General features: G+C 45.7%; 1 protein-coding gene across 1 annotated transcript in view; it reads right to left on the bottom strand.

The window, feature by feature from the left end:
• The window catches only part of LOC147899476 (uncharacterized), a 249471-nt gene that overhangs the window by 166602 nt on the left and 58213 nt on the right, over positions 1-24656 (bottom strand). The window contains exon 7 of the mRNA XM_087377736.1: positions 5979-6163. Coding sequence (XP_087233862.1) covers positions 5979-6163 — 185 coding nt within the window. The remainder of the gene's footprint in view (positions 1-5978; positions 6164-24656) is intronic.

Raw genomic sequence — 24656 nt, forward strand, 5'->3', positions numbered from 1 at the left:
ATTCAAAGGAGGGTCCGTCGACTCGGCTCTGCCATCAAGCCTAAAAAACAAGAGCCATGGGAGGAAGATAATAACTCTCCATGACTCTTGTTTTTTTGGCTTGATGGCATGGAATAGGCAGCGCATTAACGCGCTGCCTATTCCATGCCATCAAGCCAGAAAAACAGGAGCTTCATGGAAGGAAGATACAAAGTCTCCATGGCTCATCTTCACTTTGTCTTTTCTTTCTGTGCCTTTTGTGATCCTCATGAAGCTCTTGGATTTGAGGCAAGAAAGCATGAAATAGGCCTTGCTTTCTCCCTCTTCATCTAGTACGCCTTCTCAGGACCTTGCTCCCCTCGCTGCTCTTTGGTTGGCTTTTCATGGAAGGTGGCCACTGCTAGCTCTTCATGGCGGGCCGCCACTCACAGTTCTTGTCTCAATTGCCCAAGGTACACCTGCTTCGCTTACTTAACTACTTGAATACCTTTACCTACGTGATGTTCCGCATGGCGATACAGCTCCTTGACGCTCTTCTTCCTTGCAAGACTCTCACAAAGTGGCAAGACTCTCACAGAGTTGCAAGACTCTCACTAAGTGGCTGCCTCCTCCCATTAGCATGCCGTGTCTCTTTCCTCTCATCTCCTTCCCTTAGCGCTTCCCTTTTCTCCTCAACCCTTTCTAAATGATGGACATAACATTCTTGGCATTCAGTTAGCCTTCCACAACCGATTGTCATACAGGACCCCATTCATGCAATCTTTGACCACTTCCACTGGCCACTTAGGACCATTACTTTTTCAAGAGATGAGCTGATGCAACTCAAAAAAGATGTGGAGTTTGAGAGCGCTACCACTTTCTTCAAACGTGTCCGTGGGTCCCACTTCTCCATATCTCAGGCTAGGACTAGATGCTTGTTGCTCTTCACCTGGAGCTTGTTCCACGCATTTTGAGTTATTCAACTTTTAGGACGAGATTTTTTCAAAGTGGTTTTTAATTCTCCACAAAGGCTGTGAGCACTATGTTGAAAGTCACTCTCTTTACCAATCAAGAATTCAGGACTTCACTTTTGGCTCTGCACAAGGACAAGTGCCCAAGTTTAGATAGGTTGTTACCTTCCTTCTTTATTGCTTTTTGGGATATGATTGAAGATCACTTGACTTCAGCCCTATAGGGCATATGGGACTCTAGTACTATGCATGACTCACTTACACAGGGTCTCATTCATCTCATCCCTAAGGGAGGTTGCAGAAATTTTATCTCACAATGGTGGCCCATCACTCTCTTGAGAACTTGTTATGAGATTTTGGACGAAGCCATCAGTTTTCGTTTGTAGCCCCTTCTTCTAGATCTTATCCATGATATACAAATGGGCTTTGTGCACACACTAAAACTCCAAAATAGACTAAGTCCTAGTCTATCCTACACCACCATATCATTGTATATATCTCTACAAATCCCCCCTCAATGATATGGCTGAAGTACTCTGGAATGATCTCAGAAGTACCTAAAGTACCATGGTTGCACAAATTCATCCACATGTGGATATAGCAACCTATGGGAGTACAAAAGAAAACAATGTCATTTTACAACCCCCCTTGACATTGTTCGAATGTCTCGTATCCCCAAGCCATGTCGATGTCGTGTGAAGAGAGAGGCGCTGACAGGCTTTTAGTGAAGATATCTACCACATTGTCCTCAATGGAACAATATGTGAGATCAATGAAGCCATCTGTGATACAATCCCGCACATAATGATAGTGATTTTCTATGTGTTTCATGCGAGCATGAAATACGGGATTATTCTCATTAGCAATGCAACTCTGGCTATCACAGAAGATCGGAGTTGTGTCACCATCCTAAGCATGATGCAAGTCACACAGAATCTTCCTTAACCACATGCATTCCATAGTGGCTGAATTTGCAGCTTTGTATTCTGCTTCACTGTGGAGAAGAGAGACATGCGGTCTTGCTTCTTACTGAGCCATGAGATGCACGCTGAGCCCAATGAGAAGCAATAGCTGGACGTGGACCTGCAATCATTGATGTTCCCTAACCAATTTGAGTCGTGAAGCCAATGTCACCATGTGAAGCATAATGCAGCCCATAGGTAAGTGTACCTTGTACATATCTGAGAACCCTCTTCGCTGCATTCCAATGCACGACTGTGGGACAATGCATGAACTAGCTAAGAAGCCCTGTGGCATAGGCAATGTCTGGCTGTGTGGAGCATAAGTAGATAAAACTGCTAACCAACGGCCTGTACAATGTGCCATCAAACTTTTCCGCTGTATCATGCTTACTCATCTTGATTCCCTTTTCCAATGGAGTGGCCATAGGCTTACAATTCTCCATCTTCAATTTCTGCAACAACCCCTCGAATATTTTGTCTGTGACAGAAATCCCTCCTTGGGTTAGCCAAAATTCAATGCCAAGACAGTAGTGTAAGAGGCCCAAATCTATCATGTCAAAAGTCTGGGACTGCACTGCTGCAATTTGCTGCAAATTACTGCCAGTGAGTATGATGTCATCGACATAAAGAACAAGCATGACCAAATCTGATTTTTGTTGCATAACATATAAATTTGGCTTTATATGAGTGTTGAAAAAGCCTTGGGATAGACCGGTAGCTAGTTGACCGTATGATGTACGGACACCTGTTGTATGGAAAGGTGGCGTTTGTTGTACGGACGAAGCACTTGCTGTATGGACGAGTAGCGCAAGAGATGTACAAAACGTACGGCAGCAAACAGTACGGCTGACGGTACTATTGTACAGAAGGGTAGCGCAAGAGATGTGCGGCTGACCGTACTATTGTACGATGAGCAGAAGTCTGGGAGCAGAGTCAAGAGCTTGACGATGGGCTCAAGGATTGGAAACGGAGGCATGCTTTGATACCAAATGTAAGAATGGAGCAAGCAGGATGCAAAGGAGCAAGTAGAAGCAAACGTAGTATACAATACATAATATGGATACAAAGTAGTGTGGAGGTGGTTTTGTCTAAGTGACAAAACCACACTAACCCACTAACTGTGGTTGGGGGAAAAAACCTCTAGTGAGGGAAAAGTGCCCCTAACTCACTTATGGATTACATTGGTCACTGCCTAGAGTTATGGCAATAATTCTAACACTGGTGTGGCACTTTCAGCCAGTGTCTTGGTGTCTTTCAGGATTTGCATATCCTTAAACATTCGTGGCGGTGCTTGACCACTGTTTCTTATGCCTGAAGCCATTATAATCGATCATAAATTAATCTCTAATACATTATCAAATATGGGAAGGCAAGGTAGGGATTTTAAAAATATTCCCAATTCTCTAAACCTAAGTACTTTTAAGGAAATGTGGTCTCTACTGAACTCCTTCCTACCATAATATGAATTAGGGAGAAGTTGTAACTCTCATATACATCTTGAAATTTTTAATTTTTCTCTTTTATAACTATAAAAAGTATAATTTAAAGCCTACCATTGCATAGATCATTAAATTTTGAACATTTTTCCTTTTTACAGCTCCTCAATCTGAGCTAAGGAGCAAAAGTTATGACCCCTTCTGCGTAGGCTCTCCAAGGGTATTTCGCCGACGGAATAGGGTTGGGGCAAGCTCTTCGAACCATATTCCTCTGGCAAAATACACTTAGAGGGTCTATTAAAAAGGTACTATTTATTTTTCTTAGGTCACCCGAGGAACTGTAAAGAGGATATTTGCTCAAAATTTCATGATCCAAGCAATGGTGAAAGGAAAAGAAAGGATTTTTGAAAGTCATAAAATAAGTCACCACTTAGACATTATATATGTATATTATATAAAGGTATATTTATATCTATATCTATTTATCAATGTTTCATATTTACTTGAAATAATTTGGAATTTTTTGCTCCCCAAAAATGACTTGTGCCTATATATTTTGACCCCTCCCACCTTTTGTCTGCTCGTCACTCGGGGGTTTTTGCTTGGAAAATGCTTTGCATGTTATATTTGTGCCTTGAGTGACTTGCTCTTGGTTGGTTCTTTGAAGTTTATTTCACAAAAAAGAACGAAAGAACACACATTCCCATGTCTAGTGTTTGTGCCCATAGCCTTCAAACATGGGTCTTGAATGATGCATTTGTCTTTTGTGAAGAGAACTCTTTTTCCATCATCACATATAACTACAATTGGAAGTATATTTTTCTCACGGCCTAGCACATATCGTACATTTCTTAAGTACCTCATTTTGCTTGTGGGGCTAAGATAGAAATAGTATCACTGTATTTTACATCCCAATTTTTAAGCATATGCAACCTCAACAACACCCCCAATGGAAGGATTTAATGATTAAGATCCATTTCTCCTACCCAACATGAACTTGCTAGCACCAAAGTTTATTAACCATGCATCATCTCTGCACCTTGAGAGTAGACAACTCTCAACTACAATGTATCCTACGTTTAGGCATTTGCATTTGTCCCATGGCCATAGGTTGCAAAGGCTCATTGCTATTATTATCCTCCATGTTCAGCAACATCAACTCTTCCTGATAGAGCTGCGAGGCATTTCCATTTGTTTAAATTTTCTTTTTTCCTTTACCGCAGCCATAGGTTGCAAAGACTTGTTCATTGCCATTATTCCCATGTTCACTGATATACATTGCTTGTCAATCTTTTGCCCCCTAATCTTCAAAGTTCTTGGCATTACTGAGAGTCTTTGCATGTGTGCCCTTGACTATCTTCCATAATCCCTTTGCCTTTTGGAGTGCAGACAGGATCTAGCTAAGGATTGTAGGGCTTATGGGAAGAAGATTCATCTCTTTCACTTTGTTTATTCTTGGGCTCAATATCTTGGGCTTTCCTTGACTAGGCCCAAGATATTTTATGAGAGCAGGGATACTTCATTGGCTATCAGTGTTTGGCATCATCTTGTTTGATTTTGGCAATAGGAGACAATTCCTCTCTCAAGACAGGCGTGCACATGCATTTGTGGACACCATTTGGGAGATCATTGTTGCCACTACCTCGTGCATCTAGAGGGCTAGATGTACGGAGACACTTGACGGTTTGTAGGCTCTCCCAACCAAGACCTTGGCAAGTATATGGACAGACATTGTGCATACTTTGAAGGCCAATTGATCTAGAATGTAGGGGAGTTCCAGATTAGTGTCGACTAGCAAGATCTTTCTTAGGGAATGGAGGAACGTCCATCTCTTCTCTGGCTTGTTGTGGCATTTTCAGCCATAGTTACGACTTTTTCATGTTTTGCACGGTGCATTGATTCCATGAGCTTTTTTCTTGCTCTACATGATGTATCAATACCTTGAGCTTGTACCCTTTGCTGCTTTTTTCATACTAATAAGAAGTCTTTTCTTTTAAAACATGTGAAAAAAACACAACCACCATGACTCGTGTTGGGAGTGCCTTGACGTTGATGGGTTGCTACATCTCTTATTTGCCTTTGCCTAGAATTCCTTCCATAGGCTCTAGGACCACCATTACCATGTATAGAGCGGGATCCTGAAGTTACTTCTCGAGAAAACACCATATCATGCCCTATGCCTTCATAGGCAATAGTGGCATCTATGTCATGCTTAGTTGGCTCTTCCAAGAGTTTCAATTCATGATCCATAATTTTACATACAAACGTACAGCTGATATGTGGCTTCTCAAAGCAAGGAGTCAAGATTTGCAATTCTTATAGAGAGCAAGGGGTCCCTTCTCCTAAGTCTGATTTGGGACAATAGAGAAGGCTCCTATTGTGGTCTACCTTTATTCAATAGATTGTCCCCATTACATGTAATCAAAATATAAAATTCTGCCAAAAACAAAAACTTTACGTTCAAAATCTGAATAAGTTTCATCAAAGTGCCTCACCTCATAAAAGGAATCTTCATTTGCTTTTAAAAGTTATAATGGATAATTCCATACTTGGCAAGAGAACAATTTTTACCCAAGCACTTCAAAAGGTATCACAAGCATTAGAATTAGATAAGAGAAAATATTTTCATGATTATGATCAATATAGCATACCTGGGACTCAACAATAAGGATAAACACTCCATGGGATCTGCTACTCTCTGAATTCATAGCTGTTGCTCCCACATGACGGTTTAAAGAACCCCGTTTCAGCACTTCATATGTGGCTTCTGGTGTTTGAACCTCTACTTCTTGTAGCCCCTCCACATACATGCCGGTTTGGGAATCTTCATGGATTGCTAATGACAACTTAATTGAGACAAAACAAAAGTTTCATTGTAGCTGGATATTCGATGTAAGCAGGTTATGGACCTACGCAAAGTACAACTTCTTGCTGAATGATTTCAGAAACCTCTATAAGCACATGAATTGCATATCTTCCGTAGTTCAACACACACACACACATTTATGTGCATATATGTATGTATGAATTTATGGAGAGAGAGAAAGAGAAAAGAAAGAAGGGAAAAAATGTCTATCAACGTTTGTGAAAGGCCAAAAAGCCTTTAAGACCAAGAAACTGAAGTCAATGTGAAAGTACACCACCATGGGAGGAATTGGTGAGGTCCCTATCACAGCCCCAACAACGAAATAAAAACCCAAATACTAGTGAGCCTAGGAACCATTGGAAAGACTCCATGTGTCAGGAGTAATTTCTGTCATGTCATGGTCGAGAGAAAGAAAGTTTATTAAAAGCTTCAAAAGATCGAAGGGTCTATGAGGCAGCAAAAAACAAAATACAATGAGCTAAATGGGTGGAGTCTCTAAGTGGGTATCTACACCCAAGCAAGTGCACCATGAGCATAGAAACAAATGCCTGAGCAGAGAGGATGGAAGTTGTGGTATGGCATCACTGCGATGGTCCTCCAGATGCCGGCGGAGGGGTCAAGCCCACGGGAGATCCCGATGATGTACAAGGCTGTGGTGGCATAAAACTTGTGACAAGGCACTGGCAACAATCAATTTGTATTGTCCGCCAAGGTCTCCTAGCTGTGGCCCTGCGTCGGATAAGTGCAGCGTCAACCCATTGGCGAGTTTGCCGTCTCTCTTGCAAAGCCCCATGTACCTTGGAGCAGCATCCTTCACCTGGTGCTACTTTAGTGAGCAGCCCATGCTGCTCAAAGCCCATTTGTGGGCAGGTACCATCTCTACTAACTGAGTCCCCATAACTAAGCTCACATTCGAGGTTTCTTTGGATCCGGATCCGACACGTGGACAGCCAGAATCTGTTTGTTACATTATGCTACTTCCCTCTAGAGACATCCCACTTTGCTAGAGATATTTGAGATGAGCCTGAGACATCTCCATTTGCACCCCTTATCAGTCCAGTGTTGACTTCTCGAGCCGCGGAGAAGTCCTCCTAGTTGGGGACTTCAACGCGAGGACTCTGCCCGTCAGGTACCACTCCTCGAATTTAAGGATGATTCCATTCTACTGCCAGATATTGACCTTGGGGTGCAGGTATACTATGGGTTTCGGCTGACACACAAGGTCTGGTCACATCTTATGGGCAGATCCTATTGGAACTCAACAGGATGCATGATCTCATTATTTATAATGGTCTTGACAGATGGCCCGCCTCAGGTGGTCTCACATGCTTTCCACATGGGGGAGGTTCTAGCGTTGTTGATTACATCATGGGATTCCCTGCCTTCACATCTCGCATCACTAATTTCATTGTAGTACCTCTTCCTCTAGGGGCTGATCATACCTACCTATTCCACTCCCCATCACACAACACCCTCCACCCCACTAGTTCTTACTCCACCTATCATGATATACGCTTTGACTGAGACCACTCACCTATTTCCTCAGGCCGTCTGTACATACTTCTCGCTTATATTGACTTCATACCCTTCTTAGAGGACCACGCTTCCCTGATCACCCGCTCACTATACAAAGCTGCTCTTCACGCTTTCCCACCCACTCGCTCCACCCACCCACCACCACCTGGAACCGTACCCTGTAATAGTTCGTACGATGATGAGTGTAAGGCTTTAGGCCGTCAGCTCAAATTCAAAACCAAAAATAGTTTTTCAAGCGAACCGGAGATGCTACGCAAGTATCGCCAATTGGTATGCAGAAAGAAACTAGATTTCGTTCGCCGGAATGAGGAGGAACTACTGAACATTTTGTTTAGTAACAACTCTAAGGACTTTTGGCAGAGATTCCTAGAGGGCGGGTCCCCCTCACCACTCACTGACAATCACATCTGGTATAATTACGTCCGCACACTATATGACATCTCAAATCAGCCAGTCCCTGACCTCTCACATTTGCCATGCCCCACTTCCTATACCCTCTTCACTAAGGGGGGGTGAAGGACGCCGTAATGAAACTTCATAATGGCTGAGCAAAGGATCATGAGGACGTAGGCACTGAGTTCATTGCATATGGGATTATCCTCCTAGCCTCGATCTTAGCAAATCTCTTTAATGAAGCTGTTTGTTAAGGGTTTCCACACACTTGGACCATTAACACTATTTCACCTATCCACAAGGCAGGGGATCCTATGAGCCTGGAGAATTATAGGACCATTATGATTGGAATTTGGACATGTCATGTCCAAGATTTATGCATCAGTGCTTGATTCTGAGGTCAGCCGATTTGCGGAGTGTCGAGGACTTAGAGTAGCAAGACAGGGTGGATTCCGGCGTGATCATGGAACCATGGATCGCATTCTCACACCCAAATGTATCATCGAGGAGGCGAGGGCACGAAAACAGAGGGTTTACTGTTGCTTTGTGGATTTCCGCAAAGCATTTGATATAGTTCCGAGAGCCCACCTCCTCCGGCGCCTATAGGATTTGGGGTATGACCAAGAGATCATTTGGGATGTAATGGCACTTTATGAGAGAGTCTCAGGTAGAGTCCGGATAGGGTCTAGGTGGACAGACGAGATCATGAGCACTATTGGGGTCAAACAAGCGTGTCCTTTATCACGTACCCTGTTTGGCCTCTACATAGACGAGCTCGAGACATTGATGCAGACACAGGGGGGGGGATGGATGTTCTCTTGCTGGCATGCTGATCCGGATATTGCTGTATGCAGACGACGTGGCTCTTTTGTCTTTCTCAGCAGAGGGGCTCCATAGACACCTTGACACACTACAGTCTTTTTGTGAGTCTCATGATTTTTTTTTTTTCAAGAAAGAGACTTCTATTAAGTAAGAGAAAAAACCCGTGAGAGCAAGCTCAAAGCGGAATACATCATGAAATCATGAGGATAAATAAAAAACCCCCTCAGAGTGAGGTGGAAAACAACCAAGGTTGAGGCTGAAAGTGCCACCTCAACCCTGTAGTAGTCTCAGAGAAGAAAGGAGAATCCTTTCATTCCCTGAAGAAAGAAGCCCTCCTAGCTGAGGCTGCACAGGAGTCTCCCTGCATACCCGTCCATATGGCCATCAAAGTATGTACGGTGTCTGTCCAGATACTAGCCAATGTGTGCGAGGGATGAACCTGAGTACCCTCCAAAGCCTCTGTGCATCTGGCTCTCCAGATATGTCAGGATGCTATGCTCGCTAGAATCTCCCAAGAAGTATCCACAGAGGCATGTACAGCTGTAAAAGGAAGGTGTGGTACCACATCCAACGAACAAGACTCAGTCCGATGACGTCGAACCGAAATTGCCCGAGAGGAGTCAAATCTCTCATAGAATACCTGAGGCCCTGTAAGAGAAAGCCAAGCCACTGAGCCCCATGTCATAAAAAATGGGGAGTGGGCAAAGTGACTGAAAATCCTGGCTACCCCCATCCAAATCATCCTCGCCTGTCTGCAATCCCATAAGCAATGTTGAATAGTCTCCGAAGCAGAGAGGCATTGAGGGCAAGTAGGGTCGGCTCCGACCTCCAAAGGTTCACTGCAATCCCACCATGGATAGAAAGCCAAAAGAAGATAGTGATCTTTCTATTCCTGTGGGATTTCCAGAGTCTCCTCCAGAAGCACCTCTACAGATCCGCAGTGATATCAAATGTCTCCCAATGAGGAACTCTGGAAGGTCTCTAACCTCTACTACTGAGCTGATATCTCCTGGCATTACTAACCGTGTAACGAAAGAAGGGGATGCTCTTCTCTCGATGCCTTGTGTCAATCCACTCCCACTCTCCGGGGTCCCACTGCAAATACCTGATGGGAACTCCCCCATAGAGCCAGAGCCTCCAAGACCCGGTGGAGAGTAGCCGGGGGTCTGGGTCTAGGAACCACTCTGAATCTGATCCCTGCACCAAAAGACCTACAACCCTGATAGGCTGAAAAGCAGACTCAAACAAGATGTCCTCTGTGGACCTGAGCAATCTGCCACCATCCTGGACACTAAAAACTAAAGCATCCTCATGTGCATCTCGAAAGGCCAAAACCTGAAGCGGAACACCGCCCAAGTGGAGGAAGTGAGTGGCATATCATCTGTGTCTACCCAAACCTCTGGAAGGGCTGCCTCAATCTTCAAGATCCTCCCTGTACTCCCTCTGAGATGTCCTGTCAACCTTGATTTGGTCTCCTCTGGAAGCCTGCGGAAAGCTTTCCAAGACCCCATAGATGATGCAGGTCCCCTCTCCCACCTGGACCACTGCATGTAGAATGAGGCACCTAGTGGTCTGCCATGATCATCTAAAATACTGTCATTCCACATGATGGGTTGCCTATCAATCTCTTCCCGAAAGGAAGGAGGAATCCTCAGAAGAGTGCTTCTTAAATTGGCCCAAGCTTTCAGAATGGCAACCATGAGAGGGGACGAAGGTGATCTGAGGTGTGCTGTGGTGAAGATCCACCTAACACTGCTCATCCAGTCTCCTCCTGAAGAAGGTGTACACCTCTGTATGCTGCTAATAAGAAATTCCTTCCACGGTTCCTGCCCTGGCATAAGTCCCCGCACCACCATCTTGCAAAGTAAAGCTCTGCACTGTAAATCTGGATCAATAATATTGAGACCCCCTTCCTGTGTAGGGAGGATGAGGGTCTCCCAAGCCACCCTGGCTAAGGCATCTGCTGTGCCATCAAGCCCACTCCAAAGAAAGTTTCTGATCGGTCTTTTGAGCTGAATGATGCAGTCCCTAGTACGGCACCAGCATGAACAAACAAACCAGGCCGTGGCCAAGAGGACCTGGTTGACCACCACAACTCTAGAGGCAAGATCCAGCTTGGCTAAGCTCCAAAAAAGAAGCTTCCTCCTTATGCTCTCCAAAACGGGAGCAAACTGCTGCGTGGTAGAAATATCCAAGCTGACCTGGCAGCCCAAATACCTAATAGGCTCACCCCTCTGAACCCAAGTGAATCCTATGTCAAACCCTCAAGCTGGAGTGTCCTCATCACTGATCCAAAAGCCATTGGGTTTATGCCAATTTATCTGCGCCTCTGCAGCCAAGCAAAATAAATCCAATGCTATCCTGAAAGAAGTGAGCGTCTGTGGAGTGGCATCCAAGTAAACTGCTGTGTCATCTGCCAACTCACTGTCAAGTAGCTCCTCTTCCCTTCTGATGGGAAGTCTCAGCCCAAATATGTCAGCTTGAGATCTAACATAGATACTCATAGCTTCGGCCACGAATAAAAAAAGGAAAGGAGCAAGGGGGCATCCCTGACAGACTGATCTTGAAATCTGAAATCTCTCACCCCTTACCCCACCAATAAGTACCTGGCTGTGGGCTGATCTGTACAAAGAGGAAACACCTCTGATCCAAGGATCAGTAAAGCCAAAGCATAGAAGGGTGCCCTCCAAAAAACCCCAATCTACTCTGTCATAAGCTTTCTCAAAATCCAAAAGTAGAATGGCTAGATTCTGGCCACTCTGCATGGCCCACTCTGAAGCTTCCCAGAAAGAGAAAATGTTATAAAAAATGCTTCTGCCATGCACAAATCCCGTCTGAGTGTCATGAATAAGATCAGGGAGAAGGGGCTGCAATCGGAGGCTGATAGCCTTGGCCAGAATCTTGTAACAAGTCCCCAGAAGTGTGATAGGCCTCCACTGGGACACTAAATTTCTGCAACCTCCTTTTGGAATAAGGTGGATGAGACCCTCTGTAAGTGACCCAGGCATCTCGCCAGAGTCCCAAATGGCCTGCAGGGCTGAAGGAATATAGTCTCCAATCATATCACAAAATGCAATGAAAAGAGACGGGGTGAGGCCATCCGAACCTGGGCACTTGCCCTTGTGAAGGGCTGAAAGTGCAGTCCTAAACTCTGTGTTGGTAAAAGGTGCATCGAGTAGAACATGCATACCCAGATTCACCAACACAGGGATGCTCTGCCAAATAGCCTGTCTAGCATCCTCTCTATCATGTGTCTCAGGATCAGCAGTAAGAAGGGTGGCATAGAAATCTGAAGCTACGCATAAGACATCATCAGGCTCTGTCTGTAAAACCCCATGTGAGTCAATAAGCTGGGATATGCTCTCTCTACTATGTCTAGGGCCAAGAGTAGAGAAAAAGTGTTTATTGACTCTACCACCCATCTGAATCCAGAAGGACTCCCGTGCATGAAAGGCATACTCTGCTCTCTGATCAAGCTCTCTGATCAAGCAATAACTGCTAATGAGCCCTTGCTGCAGCAAGGTGCTCCTGAATCCAAGCATCTGAAGGCCGTTTCTGCTCTTCCCTCTACAAAGCTGCCAACTGCTGGCGAACACCAATCTCACGTCTGAGAATATCTGGTCTCCTGGTACAAGCAACTGAGCGGTAGAAGTCGCTAATACCAAAAAGGGCAGCGGCTACATGTGATGGATATGGCTGCCCACCCTGGACATGAGAAACCCATATCTGCAGGGCTGCCTCTGTAAGGTCCTCCTCTGTGTAAAAGGCATCTGGAATCCTGATGCTGGCAGACCGGCCTCTCAAGTGAGGCTCTGAGATAACCAGCACAACAGGAAAGTTGTCTGAAGTGGAAACCCCAGTAGCAATGCATATCGATCCACCTCTGTCTAGTGCCCAATCATCTACATAGAATCTGTCAATGCGTGCATGAATAGGCATCTGCTTCCTCCTGTTCGCGACCAAGAGAACAGGAGGGACTGTGGCTGAATAAGAAAGGCATCATCCCACCAAGTATCTCTGCCACAGAAGTGAAAAAGGAAGGCATCCCAAGCTGCTCTCTCCAAAGAGTGAAGACCGTCTTCTCTACCCCCTTTTTTGTCTGACGGTAACTCGACCATGTTAAAGTCACCTCCAATCACCCATGAATCCACAATGGGGTCCAGGAGAGCAAATTCTTCCACATAAGGACACGTTCCCCTCTAATGTTGGAGGCATACAGGTTAAGGAAACCAACCTTACGCCCTCCAATCAAAAGAATAATCCACTGAGCTCTAGAGGGAATAATGACTCCGTGTCCAACAACTAAGGGGAGAACCGACTGCGAAACTGAAATAGAAGTGCCCCCCCTGGTGCAAAGGCAGGCGACCAAAAGTATGGCCAGAAAGCAACTTGCCTGACTTGGCACAATCTCTAGAATCCAGTTTGTGCTCTTGAATAAATAAGATATCAATGGAACCCCCAGTAATGCCTGGATGAAGCTGATCCCGGATCAGTTGTCTACGACGGCGATGTGGGACGCCACCTAGACCCTGTATGTTCCAACTAATAATCCTCATCGACGGGAGGATGTAGAGTGGAACACCTTACCCGACCTAGTGGCGGAAACAAACCCCTCAACAGGGAAAGACCTCCTGCTCGAGGAGGGAGGAATGGAACCAAGTGGCGGAAAATCAACATGGGAAGGAACCCTGCGACCTGAAGAAGAAGCCCTGTCAATAGGAAACCCAATCACTGGCTCCCCAAAAGTAGCGGGCACAAACTCCTCCTCTGGGAAATATGAACCATCTGCCAGGGCTGAAAACGAGTTCCTGTGAAGCAAGCCAGACACCGGAGTGCGAAGGATCCCTTTTGAGGGAAGAGGATCAATAGTGTAAACAATCCCCTTCCCCCTATCCAAGGGAGGAAGTGAGGACTGCTCTCTATCCTGTGTTTGCCCAGCCGCGGAGACCTCTACTGCCTCAAGAAGAGCGTCTGGCACTACTGGATCTAGGGAAGAAGCTGCAATCGGGGAGGAGGTCGAAGCTTCAGTGTCTCGGACTGTGTGAGGTGAGACTAGAGGGACAGCTCGAGGTGAAGCAGAGTCCACTAATGTACCCTCGTGAACTGAAGGAGGGATCTGCACACGTGCCGAAACCCACTGGAGAGCGTCGCATGCCCCTGAGGTAGGTGGGGGTCGATAAGCAGGTGATGGACCTATACCACCCCCCCCCTATCGAGGCCGAGGAGCAGGTGCTGGACCTGTACCACCACCATCCTGAGGAGGACCGCCATGCGAAGGTCGAGGAGCAGGTGCTAGACCTGTACCACCCCTCTGTTGAGGCCGAGGAGCAAGTGCTAGACCTGTACCACCCCCCTGTACCCCCTATCGAGGCCATGGGGCGGTAGCTGTACGAGAGGGCTTCTTGGGCCTTTTCTTCTTCCTGGGGCAATCGCTGGCAAAGTGTCCAATGGTCCTGCATATCCTGCATTGGTCCTATCTGCCTGAAATCTCTACTCTCTGGCGAAAAAAGGAACCATCTGGGCGCTGGATCATAACATGATCCATCTTGAGGTTAGGATCCTTACAGAGGACCCTAACTCTAGGTACCCCATCAGCTGCTGGAACTCATCTTTAGAAAAGGTAATAGCTTTCGCGGCCGGTGGAGGTGGAGTAGGATTGGCTGACGGAGTATCCATCGCCAATCGAGGTGAGGAGGCCGACTCTGACAATTTGAGGCTCCTTCCGCTCCAAAAAATGCTGCGGGAGATAGGGGGGTAGAAAACAGGGAAAGGAGGTGAGGAGGGAGCAGGGGAAGGGGAGAGGAGGGGAGGGGTAAAGGGGAGAGGCTGAGAGGCTGAAGGGGAGGGGGCAGGCTGAGAGGGAGGGAGGGGGCAGGCTAGGGAGAGGAGAGGGAGAGGAAGGAGAGGCAGGAAGGGGGCAGGCTGAGGGGCAGGGAGGGGGCGGGCTGAGAGGAGAGGGAGAGGAGGGAGGAAGGGGGCTGCGGCAGGCTGAGAGGGAGAGGAGAGGGAGGGGCAGGGAGGGGGCGGTGCAGGCTGAGAGGGAGAGGAGAGGGAGAGGAAGGGGCGGGGGCTGAGAGGCAGGGAGGGGGCGGAGGAGCAGGCAGGGAGGGGGCGGAGGAGCAAGCTGAGAGGGGAAGGAGAGGGAGCGGGGGCTGAAGGGAAGGGGGAGGAGAGGGAGAGGAGGGGGTGGGCTGAGAGGCATGGAGGGGGCGGAGAGGTAGGGAGGGGGCGGAGGAGCAGGCAGGGAGGGGGCGGAGGAGCAGGCTGAGAGGGGGAGGAGAGGGAGCGGGCTGAAAGGGGGCGGGCTGAAGGGGAGGAGGAGAAGGGAGGGAGGGGATGAGGGCAAGGGAGAAAGAAAGAAAGAAAGAAATTTTATTAAAGGTCCACGGAAGGCCATACATGGCCTATGGGACACAAAATCATCCGAAAGGAAAATACATCATCAACGATGCGCCAACTAGGTGGCCTCATCGTAATACCGCTAAGATGCCAAAAATGGCTACAAAAATCCTAGATACAAAATGAAATGAAATAGAGTACCAAAAATGCCTAGATACAAAATGTAAAATATGAAATATGAGGAACATCGTCTTCCCTAAGGGGTCTGTGATCCAAAGAAATGATGGAAGTCATGGCCATCGACCATGCCTCCTGCCATGAGTGTGAAGATCTGGGCAAGTGTCAAATGGGCTGCTGGCGGTGCCAAGTCTCCATGGAGCAATCTCCTCCGAAAATCTGCCATCATCCTCCGTCGTCTAGAAATAAAGCGACGGGTACGGCCTCTGTGTAAGATCATCCTGCGGTGCTGCCGGATCATGTCATATGTACATCCTCGGGGTGGAACCACGGTGCTCTCTGGCAAGATGGGCTATCTCTGTGCTCATGGTCCTGCGCCTCGTCCTGCTCCTCATGAATAACCAGGTCTCTGGCAGGGATGCGACGGTGCTCTCTGAGGAATCTCTCTCTGTATCTGGTGATCTCCTTCATGAACAACGCTAAGCAATACTGATCCTCATACTCCATAATCCGAGAGAGAGGTCCAAATCCGTGCCCAAATAAACAGTGAAATCTGCCACGGATCTCATAATATAAAGGGCATCTGCAAACAAAGTGCTCCTCAGTCTCCACCTCCCCCATAGTGCAACAAGGGCATATCCTAGTCTCTCGCCTGGGTCTATGTCCGGTAGCTGTACGACGCATCCTGCCGGCCTCAAGAGAGGGAGGGATGGGCTGAGGGAGAGGGTCCAGCAAGGGAGCGGGGAGGAGCAGCAGCGAGTCTCATGATTTGAAGGTCAACTTGGTTAAAACCAAGGTTATGATCTTCAACACATCTCGAGCCGTCATACAACATGAGTAGTTCACGTTTGATGGGTCACCTGTTGAGATAGTTTCATCATACACGTACCTTGGGGTTATCTTCTCCGGACCCATCTTCACTATGAGACCCATGATGCATGCCCATTTGGACAGAGGATGCGCTTCATTGGCCAGACTAGAGAGATAGTGCTTCCGTTCGCACTTTCACGATCCACGGCCAAGGGGGCTACTTTTTGACTCCTTGGCCCGCCTAGTAGGGATGTATGGCAACCCTTGCTAGGGGGAAGAGTTGTCGGATACAAAGTGGGCTCGCGTGGAGCGGCTACAGGTTCTCATGCTATCACTGATGATTCGCGGTAAGCCATCCATTCCTCACTAGATCATTCAGGCTGAGTTTGGGTCATCCCCATTACAGCTCGATGCTGCATTTCAGTTCATCACGTTGGATAGACAAAAGCAGTAGAGCCTAACCCGCCTTCACAGTCACCCTCATCCACGTTTAAAACAACCGAACAACACTATCACAAGGCCAAAGGCATTCATTCAACATCCTTCTCTCTACATGCTTCCAGACACAACTCACACTCAGGTTACACTTTTTCCAGAAGCCTGACAACCTCAAACAAAACCACTGGATTATACAGCTCAAGGCAAGTGGACTTCTTCCTTCAATAACTCAGAAAACATTCAGCTTCAATTGCATCCTACCCATAACCCACATGAAAACCATCTTCATGTCTCTTCAAGACATCAACCCACAAAATGGCCACGAACAAAAATCTTATCATGTCTTCCCAAGATCACCATCAAGTACTAGAAATGATGCAGCCCGCCATCTCTGCTCTTACAGAACCACTTCTACTATTTATATCCTTCTCTTGCTCATTGAATACTCCAAGCTTGTAGCTTCATGTTGCCATTAGTCCATCCAACAGAAAATCTTATCATAGCTATTCCTCAAGCTTTTACTAAGCAATTTCTCATAATCAGCTACATACAAGCCCACACAAATGACACCTCAAGCAACATCCTCAGCCTCTTTATTTGCTACAAGCCCAAACCACATTCTTGCTGTAGCTCATGCTCTCTCAGCCCAAGGTACTCCAGCCTCTATCCATGATTGTCCAGCCTGTGCTCTCATTTAGCACCTTCTGTCATCACCCCCAGCCCAGAAGCTCTTTACATAGGCTACAGCTTTTCCTACTGTTCACGGAACATACTCTTTATCACCCGAGGTGTTCAGCTCAAGTCTCTATTATAGCAGCGTTTCCCCACCAAGTTGATAAAACAACGATGCTTCCTGTTATATCTGTCACCTGTTTGTACCTTCATACAGGGATAGTTGATTCACAGATAGTTTCCTCAGTCCTGAACTCCCAGTAAGAGCAATAGCCTGCACTCTTCATGTATCATGGTGTCAGCGTGGCTTTTTCTCCTACCAAAAGCAATCCATTCTTACAAACTCCCGGCTAACTCCTGTTCCCATAGAATTCCTTCTATGATTACGACAACACACTGATTTGCACCTACAGCAAAGCCATGTTCCAAAGCTCTCAACTCCGCAGCTGTGCCTTTGCTCATAAAGCTCAACAAGGTCTTCCATGAAGCTCTCAGCTCACGTATTAAGGGCGCCCACCTCCTCCAATAGACCTGAACGTGATTATCAGCCTGCTTCAGCTCGTCTCCTCTCTTTCGCGTAATGTTTAGAAGCTCTGTGATTGCTCTCTTGCTCGCAATTCTCTTGGAACTTTTGGACTCGTGTCGCCTGTCTTCTTCAAGCCTCTGCTATTTCTCTCTCTCTGGGCCTCCCCATTTCCATGGTCCCTCGACTCGTGCATTGGCCACCTTTTCACGCTACTAGCCTCCCTTCAGAACCATGCAACGTGATTGCGTTGCCATAGCAGCTCTCTTCCTTGCTTCCTTACTCACGTAACCTCTGTCATCTTCTGTGCTATGAGCCCATGATTCTTTAATATCCAGCTCACTCTTGCAGCCATCTTCAACTCAGAATCCCTCGCAGACTCCTCACCAACTCCAGTTCCTCGACTCCTTGCTTCTCAGCGTTTGGTCTCCCTTTACTTCTGCGTCATCCTTTCCCTTAAGTTCTGGGCTTGCTACATCAGCTGCAGCAACCTGTGCTAAACTCTTCAAGCTCCCTTCCTATTGTTCTCTCATGTAAAGATATTCGCTCTGCTGATCGCCAAGCACCTACCACGTCATAATCCTCCAGAACTTCACCTCCCATCGTCATCGCCCCCTGCCACCTTGATAGTTTTTTGTCTTCACGTCCCACCATCTCACAACTAGAGGCTTCCTTTCCTATTGCGTAGCCACGTGCATGCTTATCCAGCCACCTTAACCAAAATATTAAAGTCCTCCCCAAATCCACATAAACTGTTACATAAAATCATAGCCTCCCAACACAAATGTGTACATTTAGACCTTTCCCTCCATATTATTACTATTATTTTCACACACATGCATTGGATACCAAAGCCTCTGAAAAGCTCAGAGCTCCCATACTCACATCTCATCATTTCCCAGAAGTTCCTGTAGAAGCCTCTACCAGCTGTACATCAGTGTAGAGTCCTTTTAGGAGAGCCTAGAGCTCAATACCACCACCAACTAGCTATATACATAGCTATGCACCTACACTGCAACATGCAACAAGTAAAAAACATATTTACATTTTTGTCCACACATTTCTAGCAACCCCTTTCTTCTGCTGTGACATTCATGTCCAGCAGTGAGCCAAAAAGAGATGACAGATTCAAACTTCCTTCTTCTTCATTTTGCATTGACTTCCATTGATTCTGCCACTGCTCATTATCTTCATGATCTTCCTCTTTCAGTGCTACCATCAGCCGTGCAAAGTATTTCTTCAACCGGATACCATTGACTCTCTTTTTATGCCTTTTTCCATCTAAATCCATCAATTGATAAGTTCCATTTTCAAATTTTTTCTCCACTTTGTATGGACCTTCCCACTTGGTTTGAAATGCAGTACAGAATGTACTGTCTAGTTTGCTATTGTATCTGAGAACCAAGTCTCCATCTTCGATCTCTTCCTTTTTTATTTTTATATTTTCTAATTCTTGCCTCCGCATTTGCACTCTGGCATAATGCTCAAAGGCCGAATCCCTGTCTAACTGCATCACCTGTAGTGCTAATAATCTCTCCTTGTGACTGTCTATAGGCTCATATCCTCCTTCCACTAAAAATTTCAAAGCTGGTATCTCTACATCCAATGGCAGAATTGCTTCTTTCCCATATACCAAATGAAATGGAGAGAACTGAGTGCTATGCTTCACCGCTACCCTGTATGCCCACAAAACTCTATTCATCTCCAAATCCCAGTTTTTGGTGTGGCTCCCAGTCATTTTAGTCATCATCAATTTGAAATCCCCGTTAAAATTTTCATTCAACCCATTGCACTGAGGGTAGTATGGGGTGATGTATTTATGATTTATATTCAGCTTGCTACATAAGTAATCTATCACTTCTCCTCTGAATCCAGGACCATTATCTGAAAGTAACTCCAGGGGAATTCCAAATCTGCAGCATATGTATTCATATATAAAATCAGCAACCCCTTTGCTATCTACTCTCTTCACTGCTTTTACCTCTGCCCATTTTGATAAATACTCCACTGCGGTCAACATATAACATTTCCCTCTGGCAGTTCTGGGTAGAGGACCAACTGCATCTATCCCCCATCTTTCAAAAATATCATAAACCAGCATAATATTTCTCGGCTCCATTTTAAGAATTCTTTTTCCCATTCTCTGACATTCATGGCAGGATTTGCACCAGTGCTGCACATCCTTCTGTATTGAAGGCCACACATAACCTTCTAGAAGTATTTTCTGCAGTGTAATCTTAAAAGCATAGTGTCCCCCACAAGCTCCTTCATGACTGGATGACAGTATATAATATATTTCTTCTCTCCAAGGCACTCTTCTCAAGATTTGATCAGCTCCTCTCATGTAAAGCTCATCATCAATCATCATATACTGTCGGCTCTTTTGCATGAAGTGATATTTCTGATTCTTCTTAAGCTCCTGAGGTAGATGTCCAGTAAGTAAGAAATCCACTATTTGAGCCAGGAATTCTCTCCCTCTGTACAGTGGATCTTCAAGCTTTGCTATCACTGGATCTTGACTACTCATTTCCTGAGCCAATTCATGTGCCATTTGATTATCCTCCCTTCGCACATGCTGGATATTCCATGCTGTAAATTGTTGAAGCAGCCTTTTTACTTTGGCTAGACACCCTCTTAATCTTGGGTTTCTCGCTTGCCAACTTCCTAAAACCTGCTTTACAACAAGTAGAGAATCTCCCTTGATCATTATCTTCTGAATTTTCAGCTTAAGTGCAGCCAGCAATCCCTCATATAATGCTGCATACTCTGCCTCATTATTACTTCCAGCTTCCAGATTGACTCCCTCCTTTTGAATCAGCTTGCTCTCTGAATTAGTAATCACATAGCCTCCATTAGCTTGATGTAAACTCTTCCTGTATGAGCCATCAAAATGCAAAATTGATGCCCCTGGAATGATAGCATGTTCCTCTTTATCTATCTTCTTCTCTACCTCCTTTACCAGAATGGGGCCCTCTTTGTATGTTAACAGATCTGCCAGTGTGGCTCTGGAAGTGCTCTCCACCAGAAATGAGAAAGTATATTCTTGTAGTTCAACTATCCATTTCATCATACTTCGAGAAAGTGTTGAATTATTAACAAGCTGAGGCAATAAAGAGTAGCACGTCAGAACCACAAATGGCTTTGAGATCAGATATGCCCTGAACTTCCTGCAAGCATACACCAAGCTTGACAGAATCAGCTCTGCTTCCATATATCTCCTCTCTGCTTCTGTTTTAACTCTACTAGCATAATACACAGGCCTCATATAACGGGACTCCTCCCCTTTTTGCAATAAGATGGCTCCCACAGCATCAGGTCCAAATGAGGGATTCACATAAAAGGTTTGAGAGAAATCTGGAGCTTTCACACAAGCAATCTCTCCCAACACTTCCTTCACTTTGCTGAACACTGCTTCACAGTCCTCATTCCATTGCAAAGGTTCTTCTTTCATAGCTTGTTGCAAAGGATACAGCAGCTGAGAGATTAAATGTATGAATCTTGTCATATACTTCACTTTCTGCACAAAAGTCTGCAACTGTTTTGATGTAGAGGGGGTTGGAAGTAAGATAAGGTCTTTCACTTTCTCTGGATCAGGTTCAATGCCATTTTGGGATACTATATGTCCCAACAATTTTACTTTGGAGCATCCCAAATGACATTTCCGTGGATTGAATTGTCCTCCCGCCTCATCCATTCTGTGGAACACTTGATCCAGTCTCCATGCATGCTCTCTCTTGGAACTGTACACACATATATCATCCATAAATGCTCTCACAAATTTATCAATAAAAGGAGCCAACACTTCATCAGTATTTTCCTGATACCATGCTGGTGCATTCTTCAATCCAAATGGCACTACCTTGTAACAGAAGCAACCCCAGGGTGTGATGAATGTAGTTTTGACTTGATCCTCCTCAGCAATTGAAATCTGGAAGTATCCAGAGTATCCATCACACACACTGTATTTCTCATACCCTGCCACTCTATCCAATATATCATCAATAAAAGGAAGAGGATAATGATTGCTTTTAGTTACCGCATTGAGAGGCTTATAGTCAATACATACTCTCCACCCTCCTGTATGCTTAGGAATGATTACCACTGGACTGCCCCAATCCGAATGCTCGACTGGATATATCAGTCCAGCCTTGAGCAGCTTATTCAACTCCTCTCTCAATACTGGCAAAAGCTCTCTGTGTGTCCTCCTCAACTTCTGAAAAACAGGCTTGCTGCCTTCTTTTATCTCAATATGCATTGGCTTGCATCTGAAACCCCTGATCTCTTCATGTGAGGTTATGAACAGCTTTGGGTACTGATGAATGACTCTCATATACTCTTCCTTTTCCACTTTTTCCAGACTAAAATTCAGCATGGACTGCAATATCTCTTCTCTTTCTGTCTGAGGAGGTGGGGGTTGCATCAAATTATCCATATCTTCAAGCTTACTCTCCTCTTTAGCTTCTTGTATCTCTGCCGCCTGCAACTCATATGCATCAGACTCCTTCAATAGGAATGACACTTGTCCCTCCTCCTCAGATGTAGTACTTTCATCTTCGGTCTCACTCTCTGACTCCTCTTCTATGCTTGTTTCTTCTGGCTTTTCTTCTATTTCCTGTCTGCTGCTCATATCAAATTTTTTGGCCTTTCCCTTCTTATTGTGCACTGTAATTGTACCCATCTTCCAGTTCTGTATTGCTCCTACCTGTCTGAGCCAGGGTCTGCCCAAAATCAATGGGTATGCTCCCAAACCAGCAGGCATAATGTGGCAATTAATACAACAGGATACCCCAAAAGCATCCACTATTACTCCCGTGCATATACCCAGACATTTCACCTTCGCATGGTTTGCCAATCGGAGTCTAAAATCTGAATGTGTATTCAATTTTAGCCCCAACCTCTCCATACATGCCTGAGTCATTACACTTATCTGTGCACCGCCATCAACATATGCCTCCCCAACACTCATACCTCCACACCATGCATCCACTGCAGGGCATAAATCTGGAAGATCTTCTACAGACATCATCTCCATCTCTCCTCTCGTAGGCTCTTGCTCATTACTTTTCCTGGGATTAGCCAACTTCTTCCATTCTCTTTTGAGCTTCGGACATAAGCCAAGTAACTGTGCAAAAGTTATATTAGCTGTCCTCCCCTTCAAATCATTCATCAATGTGTATTCCTCTTGTCCTTGACCCATATGCAAATCTGAAGTCTTGTAATGTTTCCTAGGCCTCCGACTCTTCTTTTTAGGAGACTGAGGGTTGAGATTAAATTCCACATGCTTCCCTTTTTTTGCAGAAGGTCCATCCTCTCCTATTGCACCCCTTGTTCTTTTTGCCACTGGCATGATCTCCGGAATAGTCTCCACTCTAATCAGGCTGAGTGCCTTCCCTTTTTCTTTATCATCCCATTTGACTCCACTGGTAGAGGGCTGATTCAAATCCTTCACTTCCACATTGTAGTCTCCTGACCTATCATTTGTTTTCTGCATCACAGGATAAACTTCTCCACCTACTCTTGCTGGCTTATCACAGTGAGGGCTGATATGTCCCCATTCTCCACAATTCCAGCACTTCACATTGCTCATGTATCCCCGTCCTCTCCCTGTTCCAGCTGTATTTCCTTCATTCCCAGCCTGTACATCTCTCTTGTTGTTTTGCACACCTCGGCCTCTTCCTCTTCCCGCAGTCTCCATCCAATTCAGACTGAGTGACTTCATAAGCTCTACAGCATCATGCAAGTCCTTCTTCAGGGAATCATCCTGTGCAGGAACAGATACTGGCTCTCTCTCCGCATAAGCCTTTATTATTTCTGGACCTCCAATCAGACTCCTAGGCTCTTCTTGCATGCCAAGCTGCCTCAGTCTCTGGGCTTTCCATTCTTTCTCCCTGGCCACTCTGACAGCATCTTCAAAACTATCCAAATTCTTCAGCTCTACTTTCAATCTGAGTGTAGGCTTTAGGCCAGCTATGAAACGATCACGCTTGATCATTTGAGGTGGTATTTCCGGAACAAGAGCTTCGCACCACAAACTCCATAATCTCCCAAACTGGATTATGTACTGGTTCACATCTTGTTCCTCCTCCTGTCTCACCGAGCATAGCTCTTTCCAAACTTCATTAGGACTCCTGGCTTGTACAAAACGTGCAAGGAAAGCTGCTCTTACCACTGTATACTCCGGATTTTGTTGCTGAGGATGAGCAGTCCTGAAGGTAGCAACTTGAGTCTGCAACCATGCTTTTGCATCTCCCTGCAAACAATAATTCAAGATCTGAAACAAAATCTCAGGGGCTGCTCTATCTTTCATAAGTGCTGTAAATTCCATCTTTTCCAAGAATCTTACTGCATTTTCATATGGCATCCCCCAGTACTCTGGAAAATCCTGTGCCATCCTCACAATCTTTCAACTATCACACACCTTGGCTTTCTCAACCGCAACAAAGCTGGAAGGCAACAAAACAAATACACTACTGAAGAAGCTCACTCTGCATCCGAAGAGCATTCTTTTTCCTGCGGGCAAGCACTTTCAAAGCTCTCTGCACTCTAGCTCGGAGTCGGATCACACGTAGCTGGACTTCAATACATCGGTCCTTCCTGTGACCACATTCTCCACACCACTCACACTGTATCACTCTCATGTGTGGATTTCTCCCCATTGCTTGCAACGCGTCTTAGACACCTGCTCCTCCAATCTTGTAAACTGAAGTGAACTTCCTCCGTGGAGGCACCAAAACGTGGATAGACAAAAGCAGT

The sequence above is a fragment of the Dipteris shenzhenensis genome, chromosome 8 (assembly GCF_047967505.1).
Source record: "Dipteris shenzhenensis isolate YYH24624 ecotype China chromosome 8, Dip_SZ_1.0, whole genome shotgun sequence".
Taxonomy (NCBI): Eukaryota; Viridiplantae; Streptophyta; class Polypodiopsida; order Gleicheniales; family Dipteridaceae; genus Dipteris; species Dipteris shenzhenensis.